This window comes from Phalacrocorax carbo, chromosome 1, assembly GCF_963921805.1.
Source record: "Phalacrocorax carbo chromosome 1, bPhaCar2.1, whole genome shotgun sequence".
In the NCBI taxonomy this organism is placed as follows: Eukaryota; Metazoa; Chordata; class Aves; order Suliformes; family Phalacrocoracidae; genus Phalacrocorax; species Phalacrocorax carbo.
Genome location: NC_087513.1, coordinates 35552676 through 35567350, shown reverse-complemented (window position 1 = coordinate 35567350; position 14675 = coordinate 35552676). Strand labels below are relative to the sequence as shown.

Here is a 14675-nt window from a genome sequence, read left to right as displayed (position 1 = left end):
ATCACAGTTGATAGGGCTGTTATAGATGTTTTGGCCTAGTGGTGTGGTTAAAGTCATGAATGCTGAGACAGAAAGCTAAGGTTTCTCATATGCTTAATGAAAAACTGATATTCTGTCTTAAGGTGGTTTTCACACAGGCTTATGTAAAAATAATTAAATCAGTCTGGTGGGTGGTTACTGTTTTTTTTTTTTGCTGCAAGTCAGGGTGTAGGCACTCAAATTGCAAAAGGCATGTTTAAATTAATGCAGGTATTTTTGGTGGTTTTATCTGTGTTCCTTGGTGCTCCTGCTTCTATAGCTGTAACAGGAGGAGTTCCAAGGAAGCTGCAAAATGTTGCTGTTCCTTGCACATGAAGAAATTGCGATCAGATTGCTGCAGGTCTGCTTCTGTGAGAACTTGATGTGCTGGTTCTCCTGTTGCAGGGGATCTCTGTTGCTCTGATCTCCCATGAGGGTCTGTGAAATAAAACTAATGAGGTGTGCTCAGACAAAAGGAGCTGCGCACAGTAGTAACATTGGAAAGTTGGGGGGGCTTTTTTGGTGTTTTGGGTCTGTCCGTCCCCTGTCGTCCCCTCCAGTGAATGAACTTGTACGCCATTGTGCTGACACAGAGGATGATGTTTGGTTCTGCCTTGGCAATAAGAGACACTTGTATTTTCAAACATATCCTTCTTGACTAATTTAGATGGTGATTTGGCAGTTATGAGGAAGTCAATACGTTCTTTTTATTCGATTTACTTAAGTGATGATTGTGAAGAAAAATCAAATTAGAATTTAACTTTCTTATTTTAAGTTGGGCCTTAAAGTAGAACTATTTGGATATGTTCAGTGCTGGATAATGCCCTTCTAGGTGTGAATTACGGCACTTAAATTTTTTTGAAGAGAAAACTGGACTAGCAGGTTGGGGCAAAAAGGAGTGAACGGTTTGGATATTTTTCATTTAAGTAGCTTCTACAAATATGAGTAGGCAGGAAGGTACAGTGGGGGCTGGCTTGATTTGCACTGTGAGATGGACTAGGACTTCGATGTGTAGCTCTGTTTCAGTGAACAAAAGAAGTTACTTTCTCCACACAATATGACCTTACCGTCACCAAAAAAAGAAGAACGTTCCCTGAAACAAACAAGCTGGGTTTTTTTGTTTGGTTGGTTTTGTTGTAACCTGGTTTGTGTCAGGTAATTTGCCAGTTAGTTTAAGTGCTAATCTGTAGGCTGTATAAGAGTTTTATTCGGTTCCATTAGGTCCATCTAAACTTTGTAATACAGGGACTATTATCCTGCCAGTTGTGAGGAATTTCTGTTTTATGGAGCAGCGCTGACACAAAGACAGCACTGTGCAAGCCGTCTCTATAACTGAGCACTTTCACACTGCAATTTAGGAGGCGTGCAGTTCAGGAAATTGCTGACTTCTGCTGGAGCACACTTTTACTGCAAGGAAAATTTTATTCGTCACTCAAGTAATTGGCAGTTTTAATACCTTGTTAGTAATTACCTTATAAACAAACTAATGCATAAAGGCAAGGCTCTATGACCTGTTATCTTACTTGCAGTGTTATTTGGCCAGTGGAACTGACACATGGTGGTGGTGTTTGTTGTTGTTTTTTATTAAAGTAATTTGTTTCCATTTATTATAAATACTTTCAGCTAAGAGTTAAAAAAATGCAGTGTACCACTACCAGACAGCCTGAGGAATGAAACACGATACAAGCACAGCGTTGGAGGGGCTGCAAGATCACTTACGCGTTCCCACATGTGGTCAGAAGGCCCATTAATCTAACTTCTGGTTCAGTTTTTTGAGTCAGGACATTTTTTTGTCTTGAGCAGTAATCCCCCCCACACCACTTGAATATGTGAGAGTTGTCCATGTGTCCACTAAATCTGTGGCTTACTGTTTGATCCAGAGCAAGTATTTCCAATAAAGGCAAACACCTTCCAGAATCAACATTCTTGTTGATAGTTTTACTGAAATTGCCTTTGCCTGCAATCTCTAGGAGCCAGGGAGAGGTCCTAAACTTTGATCATTCATCATACTAGGTACAGAATGTACCACAGCCAGAACTGACTTGAACTTCCCGAGGTAACAAGGATCATTTCGGGTTACGTTCATTTAATTGGTTGTGATCTGTTTTCCCCTATGTACCATTAGTCCCAAACAAGTAACCCTGTTGATGTTGCTGGTGTGTGTGTGTGATTCTGTACATTATGCAACTGGGATGGTAAAAACTGGTAGGTTGCTGGGTAGGACCATGAAATACGATCGCTGGAAAAAGTACATTTCATTGGAAGTGAAAGAAGGGTACCCATGTCTTTAAATAGTTGCAGAATTTTTGTTGTGGAACTGGGTGTGATGGTTAGCTGAAGTTTGACAAGACATGGAGTCCAGAACCTCTGTAATGAGCTGTAAAAGGTACAAACTTTATTCTTTGAGAACTCACTAGAAAAATCTATAGATTAAATACTAGGTCTAATTGCAAAATTATTGAATGTCTTTCTCAGGGGGTGCACTGTCATCCATCTCCTCTAATCTAGCTCTGTTGTTATGGAAATTCAGTCTGATTTTCATGCTGTAGGAGTTTTCAAAAAAAACCCCAGTGTCTAGCTACTATGATGTTAATTTGGTTAAAATAGAAAATAACTCTAATCTGATTTCATTACAATACTATGGCATACTATTCAATGCAAATACTAGATATTTCTGCTGTTCAGAAATAGATGATCATAGAGTTTTACATCTTGTTTTCAAATCTGTGAATTGCCGTAATTGGATTATAATGCAATTTTTTTCATCTTGTTTGCTGGGAATATGTTTTAAGAAATGTCGACAAACACATTTATTTAGAGCATTCCAATTCGTGATTTGGGATGGCTAGAAATGAATGTTATGTCTAGAGAACATACTTCATTGGTTTTCCTTAACTAAAAATTATTTTCAAGTGGGGGAATTAAGAACTAACTTTCGTCAGAGTCTTGTGTAGTTAACAAGTGTTTACTCTGGAAATGACAGTCTTTTGACTAGTGTCCTTAAATTTCAGGACCAGTAACAAGATTGCCAACATCTTGTCTGAACATCTGAAGCCGTTTCAGAGTCTAGAAACTTTGGACTTGAGCAACAACAACATATCGGAGCTAAAAATATCATCATTTCCATCGTTACAGCTCAAGTATCTGTAAGTAAAACTTAGTATTACTTTTTTTTTCTTTTAGGTTACTTTCAAAAAACTTGTTGGAAAGCTTAGACTGGCAGTTTTTTGTTAAGGTACTAAATATTCTTTCAATTAGACACACATTAAATATTTATTCCTACTTTCACCTGTTGAGTTTAACATAAGCTGTGAACTTGAATACGTGAGTTGTTGCAGTGAGACGCTTTAGTTCAGAAAAAGTGAAGGTCATGCTTTTGAGGTGAAACAAACAGATATATTTCTTGAGAGGAATAATTATGTAACAAAATCAACTTAAGTTCTCCCTGGTTGTGCTAGTCTTGAGTTACATGGGGTTTGGTGGACATTTTCTGAATCTGCCTTAATCCTTATTCAGTAATACTTAATGCCAGAGCTATACCGGGTGAGACTAAAGTAATGGGGTTGCAACGTGCTGTCTTCTGCCAATAATACACTCCTGCAGAGGGAGCAGAACGTTGGTGGTGAAATACTATTTGACCATAGACTGAGCTGTCAAGAGCTCTAATTAATATGGTAAACGAAATTCCATTTATCGAGGAGTAGGCAACGCAAGAGCTTTGTGTTTCACTACTTGGTAATAAGAATTTATTAAATAACTGTAAATTTAACCTTCTAGACATTGTTTCAACAGGTACATTAACAGTAACCGAATAACCTCCATGGAGCCTGGTACCTTTGACAATTTGTCTACCACACTTCAAGTATTGAAACTGAACAGGAACAAAATTTCAGCAATCCCTCAAAAGATGTTTAAACTCTCCCATCTGCAGCACCTGTAAGTGCAACCTACAATTGACTAATTGTTTTCAGATTTTCCAAAGCACTGGCAGTGCTTGAACTTTAGCCTTTAATTTAATCAGAGGCAGAGTGAGACAGACACAGAAAACATTACTACAACCCCTACTAACTGCAGCTTTGTACTGAAAAAAACGTGTCATATTGCTGAGATGTGAACAGTCTTTGTGTTTAAAATCGTGTTTGCCTATTAAAAGAAAAATAAGAAAAGGCTGGAGAAAGGGTAATAGCAGTTTTCCTGTAAGAAGGCACTGGAAAAATACTAAGTGAAGTAAACTTAGGTAGTTCACTACAGCAGTCTCTTACTTGTTTTGTGCTTTCACAGTGAAATGAAGGGAATTAATTTGATTTCAGAAGGTCTGACAATAAGCAATATGCTTGAGTAAATAGACTTCCATCAGCTTCACTGACACAGTGCTGTGTCTATAAACGGTTTACCTAAGAAATAATAAAGTTACGTAATGTGGAACAGGATGGGGAATTATTTATTTTCTTTTTTAACCTTAGAGTGCAGGAAGTTGACAGGAGGATGGGCTAGGACTGCACTTTGTCAAATCCTGTCAAATCCTGTCAAATAATTTTCCATATTAGATAGTCAAGAGTTAAAAATTATGAACTCTCTTAAGTTAACCTTGAAAGTGAAAGGTCATAAGAACAGTGAAGTGTTAGGATTCTTGACACATCTGGAAACAGTGACTGGGTCTTTTCTGTATACAAATGCAGGAAGAGTTTGACTCAGGCCTCAGTAGAAGAGTGTGAGAACAGTCCTGCAAAGCTCAGGATTTATTAACAATCTTAGCAGAATTTCTGATCTTCAGATTCAACTGAAATTTTGGAAGTTGGTGATATACCCACCTAAGAAAGTTCTACTCGCTCACAATTCAATTAGTAGGCTGATCTAATTATGTTAGGCAGCTAATCTGCAATTAAGGTAAAAAATTTGTGTTACCACCTGAAAGAAGTGTTCAGAGGAGGAGTGAGAGATAACTGAAGGCTGTTCTTACTGAACGCTCTGCACTGCTTATGTGTGTTTAAACACAGGAGGACAAGTAGGGTTCTCTGTCGGGTATATGTTACCAGGTAGGGTTCATATCAGGCTACCAAGACAGAGACTCTCAAAAATAATTGTGGTGTAACTATCGAGACAGAATTATTTTGGCCTTTACTTCCCACGGGGAAGCAAGTTTTGGAAGGAGAGGATTCTTCTTGATTTGGTAGGATGAAGGTTGATAGATCGAAGATCTTCTTGAAGCGGCAGATGTTCACTCACTGTTGTACGAAAGCCTTTTCGTAGTATTGCCTAATCCTGTCTACCATATCTCAGTTGCTGCTAATAAAGTTAACTGTTAATTTAGCAAATGATAGCTAGTTTAAAATTCACTGTTATTAAAACAGTTAACATTGTTCTTTAAGAGCAATGTGTGTGAGGCTAGACTTCCATTTTCACATAGCTCAGAAAGTTGGAAAGCTGCTTGGGGTTGGTGCAGGGTTTGGAGTTAAAAAGGACCAGGGCCAAGAAAGTGTTGTGGAAACTAGGAGAATAGAAATATTGAGTACTACTGTCACTGCAGCTTGACCTCCAGCTAGTTATGCCTCATGACTCCCTTCCAGGATACACATGGGTCCCCAGCTTCTGACCTACAAGGGGTGTGTGTAGTGGCAGAAGGGTGAGTGCCGAGACCACTTGAGAAAGAGGGAAGGACCTATCCATAACTAGTTGTGGAGAATGAGGGTGGAATGCATAACGAATGCTTGACTCCAGGTTAAGAAAGTGAGGGATCAACCAGGATATTTAATTTTGCCTAGCTATCACAACTAAACATTTTAATTTTTTCTTTCTGACTGATTATTGATTGCAAGTACAAGCTAACCTTAACAGTTCTACTCCTGGATAAACACCAGGAACTTGCTTTCGCTTTTGAATTTGCGAACAGGACTAACTGTGGCATTCTAGGGCTACAAGGATTCTTTAAATCTGAAAACCAAGGAACCTCCAAGCACTTGTCCTCAGTATCAGAAAGGCAGAACAGTATTAGCATGGTTAAGCATACTGTATTACAGTAAAATGTTTGATTTTTATTACATCCTGTCTCTGTCTTTTTATGTGCAAAAAAAGCATTTAAATAAGGTTTGTTTCCAGAGAGGGAAGAAAGGTTGTTGGCATGCAGGTATACTTACTCTGCTGTAACTGTACATTTTATTGATGCAGGGAACTGAATCGCAACAAAATTAAAAAAATAGATGGGCTTACTTTCCAAGGACTTCCAGCTTTGAAATCATTAAAACTGCAGAGAAACGGGGTTGCTAGGCTCATGGACGGTGCCTTCTGGGGATTGACCAACATGGAAGTCTTGTAAGTATTAACTTTATGCTGATGGATTCTGCTCTAACATGTTAAGTAGAATTGTGAAAAATGCATAGATTGTTTGATAAAATTTAAAGATGTTTTGAATTAAGTTGTTCCAGTGTAGTTTGAAAAGCAGCAAGCAGTCGTTGGTGAATGTGTAGGACAGCACATTCTGAATGCGTGCATACAACTCTAAATGTAAATAGAGGCTGCAGCTATCTAGCCAGTATCATGAAGTCAGGTATGGACCTGTGGCAAAGCACACATGCCACTGAGTTTCTGAACCCTATGTCTTTCTTTTTTGTGTTTGTATGTGTTTGTGTGTGTTTGTAGGCAGCTGGACCATAACAACTTAACAGAGGTAACCAAAGGCTGGCTTTATGGCTTGCTGATGCTGCAGCAGCTCCATCTCAGCCAAAATGCCATCAGCAGGATCAGTCCTGATGCCTGGGAATTTTGCCAAAAACTCAGTGAGCTGTGAGTAGCTTTTATTCTATTCCAGTTTTGAAAGCCGGGTACATGCCAAAGCATGAGCTTCTTACCACCAATCTGTGAATTTTTCATAACAAAGTTTCCAAGGTGACAACAACTTTTTTATATGTGAGACAGTTATATTTTGTTGAAAGAAGTTGAAGCCAGCTGTGACTGGTTCATTTCACTGTGGCAGTTGTACTAAAACTGTAACACAGTCGTATTCAAATGAAAGAAATTAATTCTGCAGTAACTTACACACAAGCTGTGTGATCAAAAATGGTGTAGTAGGTTTTGTGATAGGTATACGGAAAAAACTTCCACTCCCCTTGAAAATTCACCTGGGTTGAACTGAGTAATAAACACTGCAGCATAAACGTTAAAATATATATATTTTTTTCCTTAAATATGCAGAGATTTGACGTTCAATCACTTAGCAAGGTTAGATGATTCAAGCTTCGTTGGTTTAAGCGTGCTGGTTGGACTGTACATTGGAAACAACAAAGTAAATTACATTGCCGATTGTGCCTTCCGGGGACTTTCCAGTCTACAGACTTTGTAAGTTGACAAACTCCTTTTTTAAAGGTCAAAAACCTTAAGAAAAACCCTCAATGTTTATAGTTTTTTCTTTTCCTTATGAAATATACAAGAACCTTTTGTTAACTTTCCCAGATCAGCATGTTTTTCTTACAGTAGGATTTTTTTTCAGAATAGTTGAGAGAGGGAGAACTTCCTCTTTTGTTAAGGCTGTGCGCAATGGATGGTGGTAATTACAATATGAACTTTCAGTAGCATTATTATGGGAAAGGCATGTTGCTGTACGAAAGCAGCAACCAAAGCAGCACTGCTACCCACAGCTTTAGGGATCTGGATCATAGTTGTGGCTTAACCAAATCAACATTTTCCCTCATGGCAGAAATAAGACCATAAAGCTTAAAACTGTGTATTAATACAGATGCTGATGCCTGTTGTGACTGAGCAATTGCTTTAAGCATTTGGGCATCTTTTTGAAATAGCATTTCTTAATGGAAGGGGAAGAAAAAAGTAAACTAATCTAAATATATTCCGCTCCATTAAAATCTTCCAGTTGCGTACCATTGACTCATCTGTTAGCCAGATGAATGAAATGGTTGCCTGTCCCTCTAGGCTTTGAAAAGGCTGCTAACACTTTACTTTCAGGGGTTTGCTCACATACTCGCACTTTGGGCATCTAGCAAAGATGTAATTCAGAGGGGTGTATGCTATGTTTTTTAAGTACAGAGAGATACAGATAATAAAGAGAGGAAGTCGGAGGCTTGAAAGGTATCTAGGAATTAAGTGATAGACTTTTCCCCCTAGATTTTTTTTTTTCTCCTCTACCCCTACCCTATTGATTTTTTGCTGATGCACCATTCTCTTCACAAATCTCTAATCTCTTTATGCTTCACAGATAATCAAGCCAGTGTTGTGGATGTTGTAGTATGTAAATATGATTCACTTGTATTAATAAATCTCTGTGTGGTCTCTGTGTGTTAATATTATGAACTTAGGCATGAGTATATTTTGTTTCGAAGGGGAAAACAGTTGATGCTTTCCCTTCCTATGATGCTCCTTCTCTTATGATAGTCCGGTATCTGAATACCCTTGTAGGGGAATGTGGGTTTGTTTTCTAGTGATTTTTAAAATTGTTGGGTTTGTGATCTTTTTAATTGTCAGTGGAAAAAGTAGTAACAGTCTTCAAAGTCTCTCAGTAAAAATTGAAATGAAATAGCTAATTGGGAAAAGCTTCTCTTAAACAAACAAACCAACCCCCAGACAAACAAAAAACAACCTGCCAGAAAGCTATTTTAGAAATTGTTTTAAATAATACATGCTCTTGAAGAACTATGTACCTTGTTCTTTTTAATACCTCTTGTGGTTTGATTTTTTCCCCTCCCCTCTTAAACAGGGATCTGAAAAACAATGAAATATCATGGACTATCGAAGATATGAATGGTGCCTTCTCTGGCCTAGATAAACTTAGGAAGCTGTGAGTATTGCTGCAGTGTTTGTATCTCATCGTTCCTTAAGCTTATAAGGAATAAGCCTATTTCTTAGTTTAGATTCAAGGGACAAGACCAACATGTAACAATGTATATACCTGCGATGATTTTTTTTCTCCCTTACCAATTTGTTCTCTTTAAAATGTTCCTTTCCTATAAAAGAAGTTCCAGATTTGTCAAGTCAAACTAATCTGAAATATTTTAAATATTACTTCTATTTATGGAAACATTTCTCAAAGAATAAGGATTTCCCATAGTAGGAAGTAATAAGTGCATTATATGACAAAGGCATAGTGACAGGGATAATCTTTGATAAAGTAATGCAGCATCCAATGGAAGTGGCTTCATTTCATTGAAATTGTCAAATGAACATCTGTGACATAAAAAGGTGTTTAGTGTACACATTTAGAATAATCCATATCACTGAACTCTACATATTAAACGTCTTCTAAAATCATTCTAAAATTTAGATGTTTAGTCAAGGGAATAAATTAATATCTTTTAGAGGTGAGACATTTTGCTGCATTGGGGAAGGTTGAATGGTGAATACTAGTCACAGTTTAGAAATAAATGCCAAAACCACAATTGTTCAGTTCAAAAAATGCTTCCATGTTATTGCATCTTTTTTGCATCATGTACTTACATTTTTCAGGATACTTCAAGGAAACAGAATTAGATCCATTACAAAGAAAGCATTTTCTGGTTTGGATGCACTTGAACACCTGTAAGTAGTAGAAATTCACATTTCACTCAACATTAGTAAAAACGAATTTTGATAAAAATTGAAATAAAAGTAGGACTAACAAGCTTTACTTGCAACTTTGAATGAAATACACTTACCCTGGTTGCTACTGTGATCTTGGGAAGGTTCTTTTATTTTGGAGTTATGCTGAATATAAGAACTAATGCGGAAAGTGTTATGTATTAAGCATGCTATAAAACTCCTTAATCCTGTCTCTTTAGTTTATGAGCTAGGGGGTCCTTCGTGTATCACTAAGGTAGCAAACTCTTCCTTGAGTCTTAAATACATTTGGTTTAATAAATAACTCTTTCCTCCTCTAATGTTATTTTTCTTTTTTTCCTTAGAGATCTAAGTAACAATGCAATTATGTCAGTTCAAGGAAATGCATTTTCACAAATGAAGAAACTCAAAGAATTGTAAGTTTCTGCCTAAAGACATCACCTCTATTAACTATATATGTCTCCATATAAATATATAAATAAGACCCTTGTAAGGTATTGCCTGATGCAGTGGTAAACTCCCACTGCAATCTCTCTGAAGTCACATGAAAAGGGTATGTCAGTGGTTTGGTTTTTTTTTTTGGTGGGGCTTTTTTTCCCATTTTTTGTGTGATGACTGTATATAAGTGAGATAGTGTAGGATAGAGGTGTTCATTTTCAGCTACATTTGGTATCTAGAGTCCTTATTTTAAATTGGATGATCTCTAATAGGTATTAGATAAGGGAGACTTTGATGTAATGTGCTATAAGCTCAGCAGTGCTATCACTGAGTAAAGCTTAGTGGACCAGTGAAATGCAGTGCTGTAATTCTTTTGTAAAGACCTGGTTGTCAGTGCTTGTAATTGGGTCCTTCTGCCCTGTAGTAGCAAAGGGGCAGATCTTCAGAGAAGTCATGATGCGGTCACTGGGAAGAATGTTTTCTTTTAGTGAGTTTTGGGGGATTTTTTTGTCCTTCTACCCTCTTTTTCTGTTGATCAATGCAGAAAAAATGCTGTAACTGTTCCTTGTGTTTTGAGCACAGCTAATTCTTCCTCTTGCATATATCTTGTGTCTCCTCTATTCATATCAGCCTTCTCTAGTTAGATCTGTTGTCCTGAGCTGCTCTGTGGACAATCTGTCAACAAACTAAAGAATAACAAAAAGATGCTGCTCTCATTATGAGTAGAAACCGCCTGAAGCTTCTCTGGAGATTTTCACTTGTGTTCTTCAGACTCCTATTAAGTATCACCCTAGCAGCTGGCTCTCTACTTCATCTTATGGTATTACGCCATGTTGGGTGCCATAGAGAAAGTAATGAGGAGCCTTATGTATTTCACAGAATCATAGGACAGCCCAGGTTGGAAGGAACCTCAAAAGGTCATCTGGTCCAGCCTTTCATGGAAAAGGAAGTCTAGAAGAGATTATCTAGCACCCTGTCCAGTTGTCTTAAAAATCTCCAGTGCTGGGGTCTCTACCACATCCCTGGGGAGGTTGTTGCAGCATATTATTGTTCACACTGTAAAATATTTCTTCCTTTTATCTAGACAATATTTAGTTCATTCAAAGTTCAGTTTGATGTTACCCATATCCTGGTATAGCTACAGCTGCTCTAGAAAGCAGCAGCCATGCTTCTACCCATAGCCAGAGGTTTTCTGGCTTTCCTCTTCCTTGGTTGTATTGCTTGGTTAGTTTGCTGAATTCACTCAGCCAACAGCAGGGCTATTGCTAGATTTGGCTCAAGAGAAGCAGTGGGAGCACTGTGTTGACAATTAGGGATTGATATAAATGATTTGAAGAGTGATCAAATGTGATGAAATGACAGGCTAACACTGCTCCAGAAGGTGTGAGATGCTACAAGATACCAGACTCTGAACACTTCACTGAAATAACTATTCAAGATTTGTTGGTTTTTTTTTTTCCTTACTTTTCTTGAAGCACCTGGTAGACATCCATTATATCTGAGGACGATGTAGACAGATGGTAGAAAGTACTTTCCCAGAAGTAAGATTATTTAGTATAAATTCCCATCTAGTAATTTTATTCTGAGGCCCCTAGAGAGTAAATCTGAAAATAATATGACAGATACCCTCTGCGTCAGGGTAGCAAAAAATGCTGTGGTTTCTCTGCCTCCTAAGGGTAACAAGAATGCCCCTAGAACTTCAGTGAAAGATGCTCTGTTTCATCTCAATGTGAACTGGTGAGCTGGCATCTTTAGGTTTTATCCATGCAGTGTTAGTGTGAAAAAAGAGCAGAGACACGCTCTTCCTTTTCTTCAAGAAAAAAAATCAAGAATTGGTATGTCTTCATTTATCTTTAAAGCTGTTTCTCTCCCTGGAGCCATAAATTATTTTTGCTTTTTCTCCAAGAACAGGTAAGATTTGAAGGGAAGAATTTTATTACTGACTGTGGGTTTTAATATATTTTTTTAAAGGTGGTTCTGAGTTTTCAGCCGAAACTGAGAACTCTTCCTACTTCAACTCCTGATTCTAGATGCTTCACAGAATATCCCTTTGCTTTCTTATTTTTATTCCCCTCTGTGAATGTAGCTATTTGCATAGGGTAGGTAAGCTGATAATTTCAACACTTAACTATTCTTCGTCTCCCCAATCCTCTTTTTAAAGATCTTCCCCGAGATAAATTCTGACTGAAATGGAAATAAGGGAATGAAATTGTCTCAGAATTTTTTTGATGTTAGCTTCCAGAGCGCCTCCCTTCTGGACTGTCCTATGTGCCCATTCTTTGTGTCCTACTGCTGACAGTAGTTCTGTACCAAAGACAACTCAAACATGCCTGACTGCCTGGACTCATATTCGTAGCAGAAACTGGAAGTTCAAGATAACATGTCTGCTTTGTAGAATGTAGGAGTCATGACAGTGGTGTCGCCACATCTGAGCTAAATAACATTGCTGTCTTTCTCTTGTGATATACGTATTTAGCCTAAAAATTCAGTTTTGTTACTGATGTGTGCTCATATAAATCTGTATTACAAACAAAAAAGCCAAGCAAACAGGCTTTGAATGCGGTTGCTTTTTCTTAGGCACTTAAACACGTCGAGTCTCTTGTGTGACTGCCAGTTAAAATGGCTACCACAGTGGATGTCAGAGAACAACTTTCAGAGCTTTGTAAATGCCAGTTGTGCCCATCCTCAGCTGCTAAAAGGGAAAAGTATTTTTGCTGTCAGCCTGGATGGGTTTGTCTGTGGTGAGTATAGCCTCTGTTCCTCATTCCATAGAACATATTTTGCTGAATGTGTTGATTTTTGTTGTGGTTTCTCTGATATGTTTTGATTTCTCTAATAAAATGGAGAGGATTTAATATTTGTTAACATTTCCTTCTCTGGTCCCAAACTGTGATGTAGATACTCAAAGCTTGTGGCTTTGCACAAGATGGGGAGTGACGGTTTTCTGACTTTTATTTCATGTACAGCTTGCTTACTTAGTACATAACATAGCATGCAAAGGAAGGCTCAATAGTTTGTGGTGGTAAATATATATGCCTCCAGATTTAAAGGATAGATATTGTTTAGATAACTGGCATTTTTAAGTGAGATGTATTTTGGCAAACTTAAGATGCATTTTTTGGTTTTGATTATTCATAAATTATTTTCGTACTTCATCAGTCTTGTAGTTATTCCAGAGCTGAGAAAATTTGAAGGTAAAATAGTCATACTGGCCTCAGCTCTGATCTTTTTTTTATATGTGCTTGTTGTCTACTTTAAAAACTATTTGGACGATGTAAGTTATTCCCTGTATGTAAACTGTATTTTAAAACATCCGATTACCACAGTTATGCTACTGATATTTTATATTTCAGTATGCCAGATAGTAAATACTAGTAAAATATTTTTACTTTAAGACTTGAGAATTTGAGGTGATAGCATCTGCCTTAAAACTGAAATTTCTCTATGTGTGTTTAGTGACATTCAGTATCACCTGTATGTTATGTTCTCTATTTAAAGCAAAGTGAAGCTAAGCATTCAGAGAAAAGATGTGTGAGTACTCTGATACATTAAGTGGGAGCTTTGAAAATACCAGGAAATTAAAAGATAACTGGATTTCATGTATTTTTGTTGTATATTATTTTTCTAACTAAAGAAAACTCAAACTTTATGTTCTTTGGAGGCAAAACAGTAACCATATTTGTCTTCTCAATAACTTTCATAGCAAATATGACTGCTTAGTTTTTACTGTTGCCACTCATACCCTTTTTTCGGTGGGAAAGCAGGCACAGAATATAAAATAGTGTACAAAACTGTTATTTTCTCCCTTCCTATTAGCAGCCAAATGTTTAATGTGTTAATGTTAAATAATGAGTAGGTGGTGCATAATCTAGCTACTCCTGGAAAGGAGAAGTTGACATAGTGCAGGAAATTGAAGATTACTCGATAGCTAATGGAGTATATATGAAGTAGACATTCTTATTTATGACAAGCTCATTCTGGCAAGAAATTAAATTGAGGGATTTAAAATATATCTCTTATATGTTAAACCATGGTGGATCGTGATCTTCTAGCTGCTGAATGCCATTTTTAATGAATTAATTTCAAACCTTTAAGATGTATTAGCAAAAAGGGATGTACTAGAAGTTGTTACATTTCATACGTAAAGTAATTGTCATGTAGAAGTAACTGGAATCTCTTAATACAATCAATGAGTGTTTCACTGTTTATTAAATCTTTAAAGTGTGCTATCACTAGGTGTTTGGGTGTGCACACTGTCCCTTGTAAGTTTATAATGGCCACTTCTGCTTATATGGAGTTTTCAGGAGGAGTGTGTTAAGTCCTGTCTGAAATGAAAACAAAAAATCTATTAAGTATAATTTATGAGTGTATAAATCCTCCAAATCATGCCATGTTACATTTTTGAAAACAGCTAGGAGATAGGAGGGAGTCTCCTAAATTTGTTCAAGGAAAGCACGTGTTAGGCAAGGGTTCCATATCTGTGAAACTAGAACAGAAATAATAAAATACATGTTAATTATAGAATATATTATTATTTATATAATATATAAATACATAACAATATATAAATACAATATTACTTATTTATAGATAATAAATAGAAGATCTGTGTAATTTGTGCTTTGTAAGATCATGTCTTTCAAGCTGAAACACATCATGAGAGATTTCTGTACTAAAGATAA

At 37.0% G+C, this 14675-nt stretch overlaps 1 protein-coding gene across 3 annotated transcripts in view; it reads left to right on the top strand.

Annotated features, from left to right (window-relative positions):
• The window catches only part of LRIG3 (leucine rich repeats and immunoglobulin like domains 3), a 44989-nt gene that overhangs the window by 18978 nt on the left and 11336 nt on the right, over positions 1 to 14675 (top strand). For 2 of the 3 annotated variants that reach the window (XM_064448472.1, XM_064448463.1), the window contains exons 4-12: positions 3030 to 3164; positions 3811 to 3954; positions 6184 to 6327; positions 6655 to 6798; positions 7207 to 7350; positions 8720 to 8800; positions 9466 to 9537; positions 9900 to 9971; positions 12571 to 12734. In XM_064448472.1, the coding sequence (XP_064304542.1) occupies positions 3030 to 3164; positions 3811 to 3954; positions 6184 to 6327; positions 6655 to 6798; positions 7207 to 7350; positions 8720 to 8800; positions 9466 to 9537; positions 9900 to 9971; positions 12571 to 12734 (1100 nt within the window). The remainder of the gene's footprint in view (positions 1 to 3029; positions 3165 to 3810; positions 3955 to 6183; positions 6328 to 6654; positions 6799 to 7206; positions 7351 to 8719; positions 8801 to 9465; positions 9538 to 9899; positions 9972 to 12570; positions 12735 to 14675) is intronic. The other variant, XM_064448482.1, reaches the window with a different exon arrangement.